Genomic DNA, 11,074 nt, shown 5'->3' with positions numbered 1-11,074 from the left:
GACCTGGTCAATGACCTGAAGAGAGCTGGGACCACAGTCTCAAAGAAAACCATTAGTTACACACTACGCCGTCATGGATTAAAATGCTGCAGCGCACGCAAGGTCCCCCTGCTCAAGCCAGCGCATGTCCAGGCCCGTCTGAAGTTTGCCAATGACCATCTGGATGATCCAGAGGAGGAATGGGAGAAGGTCATGTGGTCTGATGAGACAAAAATAGAGCTTTTTTGTCTAAACTCCACTTGCTGTGTTTGGAGTAAGAAGAAGGATGAGTACAACCCCAAGAACACCATCCCAACCGTGAAGCTTGGAGGTGGAAACATCATTCTTTGGGGATGCTTTTTCTGCAAAGGGGACAGGGCGACTGCACCGTATTGAGGGGAGGATGGATGGGGCCATGTATCGCGAGATCTTGGCCAACAACCTCCTTCCCTCAGTAAGAGCATTGAAGATGGGTTGTGGCTGGGTCTTCCAGCATGACAATGACCCCAAGCACACAGCCAGGATAACCAAGGAGTGGCTCTGTAAGAAGCATATCAAGGTTCTGGAGTGGCCTAGCCAGTCTCCAGACCAGAACCCAATAGAAAATCTTTGGAGGGAGCTGAAAGTCCGTATTGCCCAGCAACAGCCCCGAAACCTGAAGGATCTGGAGAAGGTCTGTATGAAGGAGTGGGCCAAAATCCCTGTTGCAGTGTGTGCAAACCTGGTCAAGAACTACAGGAAACGTATGATCTCTGTAATTGCAAACAAAGGTTTCTATACCAAGTATTAAGTTCTGCTTTTCTGATGTATCAAATACTTATGTCATGCAATAAAATGCAAATGAATTACTTAAAAATCATACAATGTGATTTTCTGGATTTTTGTTTTCGATTCCGTCACTCACAGTTGAAGTGTACCTATGATAAAAATTACAGACTTCTACATGCTTTGTAAGTGGGAAAACCTGCAAAATCGGCACTGTATCAAATACTTGTTATCTGTCTTTCTGTTGTATCGACAGTATCTATCTATCTATCTGTCTTTCTGTTGTATCGACAGTATCTATCTATCTATCTATCTATCTATCTATCTATCTATCTATCTATCTATCTATCTATCTATCTGTCTTTCTGTTGTATCGACAGTGTCTATCCTATCTATCTGTCTGTCTGTCTGTCTGTCTGTCTCTGTTGTATCAACAGTATCTATCTATCTATCTATCTATCTATCTATCTATCTATCTGTCTGTCTGTCTGTCTGTCTTTCTGTCTATAGTATCTATCTGTCTTTGTTTTATCGACAGTGTCTATCCTATCTATCTATCTATCTATCTATCTATACATTTGTCACCTCATTATTACTGTCAAGTTATACATTGTGAAGCTTATAAAAGAGCCCAGGGTTGAATAATGGTTGTGTGTCTTTCACATACTCTGTTTCCTTCATTCACTGCTTGACTTCCTGTCAGTCTGATGTCCAAACCCTGGCAGCACCTCTCGGGTAGTGCAGTGTTTGTGTGAAAGGAGACGGAGAGGATCTGCATTTGTTTTAGGGGCAGGCAGAGCAGGACTCGGTGTGTGTGCGCGCAGGAGATTTATGGTGCCGGTACGCTGTGTTTCCATCTTCCACTGCTGCTGTCACTGTAGCGCTATAATTGGGCAGGTCACATGACCCAAGGAGTCGTTCTGCAACTTCAGGGAATTGTGTCTCCTTCCTCTCGCTCCCTCTACCCCTCACTTTCTCTCGTTCACACTTCATATTTCTTTATTTTCTGTTTTTCTTGCTGCTTTTTGCCAAACACGGGGAAAGTAGGACAGTTTACGATATCATTAATTGTGCTGCCCTTTATAGATTCTCTCTCTCTCTCTCTCTCTCTCTCTCTCTTTCTCACAGGAAGCGAGTGCTAGTTTTGAGCAGTGGGAGAAACTGATGAGCTCTGAGAGTGAGAATCAGTTTGTGGAGGTGATGAGTCTCATCACACACATGTATAAGCAGACCGCCGTTGCCAAGGTAAAGCGTTTGCAATATCCACAAGATGTTTATTTCTCATTCCACGTCGCCCTAATTGTCTAAAATGGTTGTTGATTTTGATGCTGTAGGAATTTCTGTGCATTTTTTTTGCATTTTTACAGGGTTGTATAAGAGTATTTTGTTCCTTTTGAGTGTTCAAAACACTCCTTTAAGTGTGGGATAGATGAACCGTATCATTTTTGTTTTAAATGTCTGACTCTCATAAAACCTGTAATGAACACATCTGAGCTTCACCCCAAAATGAGAAGGGGAAAAATAAGGAATATTTTTTTTTTACATGCAGATAGTACAGATTTTTTTAACAATAACAATTAAACACATTTCTCTCCAATTCTCATTACTATGGCTAGGGTCTCTCCTTCAATATAAGATTATGAAATGTATCATCCATCAGCCAAAAATCATAAGTCTAATCACCTAAAAAGTAACATCACTCCTCTCCTCAACAAACCTTCCTCTAAAACAAAACACTAATGCACTAGATCTACATCGGATCTGTTATTCAGTGTCTGTGTAGATGGAAAAGGACGTCAGCCCTCATTTCAGCTTCAGCTCTTTTTCTGAATGCCATCAGAATAACGGCCATCTGCAGTGAGTTTCCCTCTCTCTCGTTCCCTCTAACGATGAGGGACAGCGTGATATCGCCGCTAACGACCACCATGGCAACCGGCCCTTCTGTTCTCCACATCAAACACCGCGGCATTGCCATGGGAACGAGCTCCAGGGGGGCCGGTCCAGCGCTGAGCCGACCTTAATGCTGACCTTTTTGATTGCCCGACATCTTTTCCTGCAGATCTCGCTGTTTCCGAGACTTAACAAGGTGTTTTTATGAGCTCCAGGCGAGACCTGCAGTAACTTTTTGTGATTTTTGCATCACTCGGATGAACTTTAACGTCACAGGAAAGTGACTTCGCACAGTTTTGTCATGAAAAGCAGGCTCTACCAACACGTTTGCTTTCCACCAGGAGTTTTGGACGTTCTTTCTTCTCAAACTACAACCACTTTATATCGTCCTCCTGAGCACAGCGTGTGTCTTGAATGAAGCTTTCCACCGTGTGTGTGTGTGTGTGCATCAAACCAGCCCGCGTGTGAAAGCAGTGTGCGTCCCCGACGTGCCACCGTGTGTGTTTTTTTTTTTAATTTGTCAAACCCGTGTGTTCTGGTCCCTGCTGCTCTTGTCCTCCTCGCTCTTTCATTTATTGTTTGCCGCTGAGATGATATCCTCTCGCTCTCTCAGGGCAGAAATGTGCGGCGTCAGGAATGGTGTCACTTTTTGAAATCGCTGTTTTTGCCAAGTGAAAATGAGTGAGCCGGAGCCACCACACGCACACGCACACTTGAGGCTGTAAAAAAAAAAAAGCCTTTGCGCTCCTTCACAGACAGTTTTGGGCGCCAATTAGGCGATATTAAAAAGGCAAAACTCTCCAGTAATGAGAAATTGGAGCGCAGCTTTGAAACTCAGGAAAAGAGGACTGGCTTGCGGCAAATGACTCGATACGCTGTTCATTTAACAACTACGCTAGGCATAACGGGCATTAGCTCGAGTTCATCTCAAAGTTTAGGGATTTGAGAGGATTTTTTTGGAGAGAGAAAAGCAGGTATCGGAGGATAAAAGGAGATTTGAGATTAAACTGGTAAAACAGAACCTCTTTAAATGTCGTAAATCACAGATAGCATGTTTTATTTATGAAACATGGCAACTACAATAATGTGAAAGACACCAATGTCTTATTGACTAATTAAATTATTGACTAGATTTTTACAAAAGCTGCTAGGAAGGTTGCCAGGGCATTGCTAGGAAGGTTTTTTTTTTACACACACACACACACAAAAGGACACATTCATAATTTTATAAAAGATTTCTATTTTAAGTAAATGCTCTTCTATCGACTCTAATTCTTTAACTTTCTGTTTATCAAAGAATAAAATTAATCATGGTTTCCACAAAGATATTGAACAGCACAACTGTTTTCAGAATTGATAATAAAAATAAACATTTCTTGAGCTGCAAATCAGCATTTTTATAATGATTCCTGAAGGATCATGTGATGCTGATGACTGGAGTAATGTTGCTGAAAATTCACAGGGAAATCACAGGAAGAAATTACCTTTCAAAATAAGTTATAATAGAAAACGGTTATTTTAAATAGTAATAGTATTTCACAATATTACCCTTTTTACTGTATTTTTGGTCAAATAAATGTAGATTTGGTGAGCAGAAGAGCAGGAAAAAAAAATCATACCGACCCCAAACATTTGAACGGTCGTGTATATAAAATAAATTTTGTGACATATTAGTTGGAATTCCTAAATTGCATTTCCTGGCTGGATCACGATGTGTTTTACTTCTTTATTTTTCTCTTTCTTTCCGTCTCTCTCAGGCCGGAGCAGTGAAGGACTATATAAAGATGATGCTGGAGACCGAACAGCTGAAGTTTCTGGTCTTTGCTCATCATCTCAGCATGCTGCAGGCGTGTACTGAGGCTGTCATCGAGGCCAAGGTAGGTGTTTGTGTGTGTGTGTGTGTGTGTGTGTGTGTGTGTGTGCGCGAGCTGAGACTCAAAAGTATGTCAGCACCTCAACACAGTTCATTAAATCAGCCAGCAGCAAAGCCTGTCACACCACCGTCCCAACACACACACACTGACCCATTCAGAGAGAGAAAGAGAGGTGTGTATTTGTGTGTGTGTGAGCTGAATGAGAGAAAAAGTGTTTTTGAAAAAAAAAAAAAAAAAAAACACAGAATGAAAGGGCTTGACAGGACTAAAGGAGGTGAAGGAGAGCGTGTTGATTCCCTGGGTAGAGTTCATTCTTTGCTTTAACATATTCCCTCAGTAGGGCACTGGTTCATTCTTACAGCATAAGAATGGGTCAGAGTCTTGCTGTCAATCAGGTGAGTTTGTGTGAACAACTACTTTAGTTATATTTCAAAAAAAATGTCATGCAAAAACGTCAATTCTGTCATCATTTACTCGCGCCTGTTGTTCTAAAGCTAAATCACCTTCTATATTCTGATGAACAATATTAGAGAAATTCTGAATATTGTGCTATTGGAAACATTCATAAAAGTTTAATAAAAATCGTCTATTCGGCTTGTGCGCTATATTTCAAGTCTTAGGAAATCATTTTGACGTCCATCCTTCCAGTCGCTTTCATTAGAGTTCTTGGAGTAAGGATGTTTGATTCATGAATTAAACACTAATTTTGTGTTGGAGTCAGTGAGTTGAATTTGAGAACCTGATTAGATAGACTTGTAAATGAATCGTACTGAATCAAACAAATCAGTATTTTTTGTTTTGTTAAAAAGTGAGTTGAGTTCGAGAACCCAGATCAGTCCGGTTGGAAATGAATCATTCAGACTTGTTTTGTGAACTGGATCAAGTGATTCAGTAATATTTCCATTAAAATTGAGTTGAGTTCGAGAACCTGATTAGTCTGATTTGTAAATCAAACATTAAGAGTGTTTTGGGTTTTTTTTTCAACTAGAGGTAAAAAGTGATTTCAAATACTTGAAAATTCATGGAAATGAATTAAATTGATAAGGTTATGGAAACAGTATGGAAATAAAACCTATGGTTTATTGAAATTTCTATAGTTTTGCGCTATTATTTGGCTTAGATCTTTAGATTGAATCAGTTGGTCCAGTTCACAAAACGGTCTGAATGCTTCATTTACAAATCAGATTGATGAAGTACTCAAATTCTGATCCAGAATATTGATCCAGGTCTGACAAAACCATCATAAACTTTGGTTTGAACTAACAGACATTTCATCAGTGCTGTTGATTCATCTTTTACCACTATCTGTTCTTTTTGTCCCTGTTCACACAGCGGCACGCTAAAAACACTTTGCACCCTAAAGAGCGCCGACTGGTTGCCGACACGGTGACTTCACAGATATCTCACTGTTTTAATGAGAGCTTGTTTTGTCAATTTCCTCTTCTTTTAGACCCCCAGCCCCCCTCTCTTTTCCTCCATCTCTCTCACTTTCTTGTTTCGCTGCTCTCTGACCAGACGTTTGATCCCAGACACTGTGAAGATTTTCTTCCTTTTTTTTAGTCATCATGCCGTTAATTGGTGCTTATGAATCTTATGGGGAAGAGGGGGGCCTCGCACCAGCAGGTGTGATTCGCATTCGAACGGGGCAGCTTATGCGCTCCCTGCGTTCTCACACCTGTCACGCTCCTTGCAATCCGAGCGAGAGATGGGAAGAAATGTTAGGCAGGAAGCTAAAATTAACACGGGTGAGAAAAGTTCTGAAGTTCTGCCAGGCGGAGAGAGAAAAAGGTGTTGTACACCGCTTCACCTGTGTTTTACAGCTGTCAGATGATGGTAGGAAGATGATAATGCCCAAAATGTACTTGAAACGCACTAAAAAGTTGCCAACTCTGGATGTCTTTGCTGATAAGTTTTGACTTGAGTGCGCTAATGCTCTCTGAACAACCACAGATCTGCAAAACTCAGTCTTTATGGCACTGATTGATAGTTATGAAGGGTTTTCATACTCCTTACAATGCTTTGAGTTGGAAGGCATTTAGATTTTTCCTTCATTAAATAGCTTTTACACATAAAAATTGAAAATCAAAATTGACTTTAGACTCTCTATTTTCCGCATTTTTTTCCAGGCTAGTTATATCCGCATCGATGGCAGCGTTCCTTCTGCCGAGAGGATTCAACTGGTGCATCGTTTTCAAAACGATCCAGGCACGCGTGTGGCCATACTGAGTATACAGGCAGCTGGACAGGTACTGAGGACTCAACCTTATAAACAATGTTGTAACACCTCAACTTCATGAACATTGTACTGTTGTTTGTAAATCGTCACACAACCTTGTAATCGCACTGTTCCTCTTTATATTTCACACGAATTCGTAACACCTCAACCTCATAGACATTGTATTTTTGAAATGCTTCACACAACCTTGTAAAATCTCCACTTCATAAACATTGTAACATTCCTCTATTCAGAAAGTCTCACAACCTTGTAATGCTCAACTTCGTAATCATTGTATGTTTGTAATGCTTCACACAACTTTGTAAAATCTCCACCTCGTAAACATTGTAACATTCCTCTATACAGTATTTCATACAACCTTGTAACACTCCACCTTGTAATCATTGTAAGTACGTTTGAAATGCTTCACACAGCCTTGTAACATCTCCACCTCATAAACATTGTAAAGTTCCTCTATTCAGTAAGTCTCACAAACTTGTAATGCTCAACCTCGCAATCATTGTATGTTTGAAATGCTTCTCACGACACAACCTTGTAACATCTCCACCTCGTAAACATTGTAACATTCATCTATACATTATTTCATACAACCTTGTAACACTCAACCTTGTTATCATTGTAAGTACGTTTGACATGCTTCACACAGCCTTGTAACATCTCCACCTCGTAAACATTGTAACATAATAGTACTACTAGTATAATAATAATACTTAGCAGTACGTCACAACATCACAACACTCAACCTTGTAATCATTTTAACATTCGTCTATAGAGTACATCACACAACCACGTAACACTCAAACTTGAAAACATTGTTTTGTAATTTTTTTAAACTTAAAACAACCTTGTCAACCTAGTCTTTTATTATTTACACTTCACTCAACCTTGTAACACCCCAACTTCGGACAAATTGTAATGCCCCCCTTTATACGTTACAAAGTCTTGTAACATTCAACATTTTGCATACATTGCGCGATTCTTCTTTACAGTCAATGCAAACTTGTAACGCCTTAACAGTGTAAACGCTGTAATGTTCCCGTTTGTACATCACACAGCCTCAGCCTGTATATGTCACACAGTAACATTCAACATTGTATACTTTTTACTGTTCTTTATACTTAACGCAAAAAGTAACACCTTAACGCCTTAAACATTGTAATGTTCCCATTTATGTCACATCCTCCTAACACCCTGACATCGTGAACACTGTACTTTGTACTTCACACAGCCTCAATACACCGTAACTTCGTAAACATCTAACTGTTCATTTATACTTCACACTGATGTTCATAACATTTCACGCAACTTCGTAAAACCTCATAAACGTCCGTAATGTTTCACACAACCTCGTAACACCTCAATCTCATAACCATTGCACTGTTCTTCTTTATTCTTCACGCAACCTCATAATACTCTAAAGCGTGTCAAACTTAATAACTTAATATTTTTGGATGACATGCAAATATTGCTGTAATACTGTATGATGTATCCACTTGCGCTCAGGGTTTGACATTTACGGCAGCGTCTCACGTGGTCTTTGCCGAACTCTACTGGAACCCAGGACAGATCAAACAAGCAGAGGACAGAGCACATCGTATAGGACAGACCGCGACCGTACACATCCACTACCTCATCGCCAAAGGAACCTTTGACACGGTCATGTGGTCCATGCTCAACAGAAAGGTAGATCGCAGGTCTCTAAGCTTCAGTTAAAGGAACCGTATGTAAGAAATGTATTTCAATTAATCATAAAATGGCCCTGATATGTCACTAGACATTAAGAAATCATGTTCATTTCAAATACTTATATCACTGACAACAATAGTCCGGCCAGGATATTGTCATTTAAAAGTGCAGCCCTCAACTGATGTTGATGTTGATGTTGATGTTGTGTTTTGGCCTGATGCCCCACCCTCCACCTAGCTACCAATCACGAAGTCAGTAGTGTTTCGGCATCCGGGTTGCCAGCTCTGCTCTAGTTACCACAGCTGCAGCTACAAACGTGTCGGATAAAAAATGTCTAACGTTACGAAACCTAAAAGACCTCGTTATGAATCCGAAATACGTCATGACAAAGTACGAAATAAAACAAGGATTTGTATTGGAGACTCGTCACTTGCCATCGAAAGCTCCTTGTAGCAGCCTACACGTTCCTGCTGGATCCTGCAGCCTAGCTGGCAACCTCGAGTCAGGGGGGAGGGGGAGGGGATACTCCGCTCTACAGTAATTTGAAAGCGATTGCAGTACCAGTTTTGGCCACAATCTTACATACGGTTCCTTTAAGGAAAAATGTTTTTGTGAACATTACTTTAAATGTACACTTTTAAATTGGTGGAAACTTAGTTTCTAGACTTGCCAAATTGCTCTTAAAGTAATCAATATATAATGTCTAAGGACTAAATAAAGAGGAAACACAATATCTACTGTAAGCTTTGGAGTGTAAAATAAGGGCTTGTTTGGGAAAATTTGCTTTCATTTGCTGAGATTCTTACAAATGATATTGGACAGGAAACGGTTACGGGCAGCGCTCTGAATGGAAAGAAAGAATATTTGAAGGCTGAGGTGGGAGACCAAGAGAAATGGGACTTTCTGAACTTCGCTCAGGCATGGACGCCAAGCGAGACCGTGAAGGGTGATTCTGAGGACGACAAAGACGGAATTTTCTTTTCTCACGTACGTAAAAATTGTCATCGCCACAAATTAAACGTAAAAAGTGACTAGGGTTGTCATGATACCATTAACACAGCAAATAAGAATATGCTTTATGCAAAAATGTAAATATATACATGAAAATTAACATTCATTGTTTTCATTATCGTTGACTGAATTGACATTGTTAGTGCCAGAACTGGTACTTTTGACATCCCTATACATGACTAGGCTTCCAATCGTTGAAACCTGAACCTCACAAAGTGCTTTTCTTTCAGAAGTGTCTGTGGTTTCGTCACTTTGCTGTCATGAGATGAAGTTTCACTTTGTGTGTCACAAAAAGTGCTCTTTTTTTTTTTTTTTTTCTTCCCATCCGCCACAGTTTGAAAGGGACAAGCAGCACGACATCCGATCATTCTTTTCCCCCTCTGCGAACAAAGAAAAGAAGAGGAAACGAACTGGGGATTCAGCCTCCGACGGATCTCCCCTTCCCCAATTACCAAAGGGGGCGGAGCCTATCCGGACACCGGAGATCCAGAGCTCTGATTTGAAGGCCGACCAGGGGGAGGATTTTTCCCCAAAGGTGAAGCGCTTTAGGCAGGTTAGCCCCTTGTCGCGACGCGGGGGTAAGAGCAGCCCCTTGTGCGCCCCCCGCAGGCTCTCGGCGGGACTGCAGGCTCCGCTCCACAATCAGAAGTGGAACTGTTCGGCATGTACGTTCTCTAACAGCGGGCTGCTGCTACGCTGTGAGATGTGTGAAAGTCCACGAAATGTGCAGAAAGGTGATATCTACACACATACCATGTCCATATGTGTTTACATTAGTCAGTTTTATCTTACAGTATGTGCTTAACTCATTCGTGCTACTAACGTGGATAAAGCCTCAAATCTTGTGGCTTGTTGAGGAAAGTTGTGTTGTTAAAGTTCAACTATTTTAAGAGTTTAATTGTCTTAGATTTGCGTTTAGCTTTTGTTTTAGTGACAGCAGCACTCAAATCCTAAAACCTTGTTTATTTCTAGGTTTAAATTAGATTTTGAACCCCAGATTTTCAGTTTAGTCTCAGACTTTTGGACCCCTTTCGTATTTGATCGGCTTTATAAAGGCACGGCAGATCCAAGGCCCTGATCCTTAGTAAAGCAATGTCGAAACCTTCCTTCCTCTCTGTCGCAGAAGTTCCAAGAGAATCCAAATATGAAAGAACAACAGGCAGAAATGTCTTGAAGACTAAAAAGGAGGTGTGCACAGTGAACGACAGAAATAGATCAGATTGAAAATTACTCATTATCACGGCCAAGGCGAGGCGGAATGGATTTTGGCACCTGTCAAATCAAGAATGCCGCTTTCGTTCAGCGTCACCACTGGAAAAGTTTGTGAAATCTTCGTAAGCTTTGTTTTCGCCATCAACTCCAATGCCATCGATCAGATCGTCAGCCTGTCCTCTGACAACAGCCTGGTGATGCAAAATCAAACAGAGATATAAGCACATACCAGGCCAGCTGCTGCTGTCTTATTGCACACGTACATCTCTGTGTGTGTTTGAAAGCCAAAATCTGGACACGCGTTCACTTAAAACACACGGTTTATGATATGTTTTCTTTGTTCTTTAAAAGAATAGTTTAGCTAAAAGAGAAATTTGTAATGATTTATTCATCCTCATGTCAATCTAAACCTGCATGACTT

At 40.7% G+C, this 11,074-nt stretch overlaps 1 protein-coding gene across 2 annotated transcripts in view; it reads left to right on the top strand.

The window, feature by feature from the left end:
- zranb3 (zinc finger, RAN-binding domain containing 3) overlaps positions 1 to 11,074 on the top strand; it is a 62,851-nt gene that overhangs the window by 28,277 nt on the left and 23,500 nt on the right. For both annotated transcript variants that reach the window (XM_084415610.1, XM_084415611.1), the window contains exons 9-14: positions 1,873 to 1,989; positions 4,392 to 4,511; positions 6,635 to 6,754; positions 8,248 to 8,427; positions 9,253 to 9,417; positions 9,776 to 10,175. In XM_084415610.1, the coding sequence (XP_084271736.1) occupies positions 1,873 to 1,989; positions 4,392 to 4,511; positions 6,635 to 6,754; positions 8,248 to 8,427; positions 9,253 to 9,417; positions 9,776 to 10,175 (1,102 nt within the window). The remainder of the gene's footprint in view (positions 1 to 1,872; positions 1,990 to 4,391; positions 4,512 to 6,634; positions 6,755 to 8,247; positions 8,428 to 9,252; positions 9,418 to 9,775; positions 10,176 to 11,074) is intronic.

The sequence above is a fragment of the Rutilus rutilus genome (genome assembly GCF_951802725.1).
Source record: "Rutilus rutilus genome assembly, chromosome: 8".
Classification (NCBI taxonomy): Eukaryota; Metazoa; Chordata; class Actinopteri; order Cypriniformes; family Leuciscidae; genus Rutilus; species Rutilus rutilus.
The sequence above is the reverse complement of the archived record's forward strand: the minus strand, read 5'-3'. Positions and strand labels throughout refer to the sequence as shown.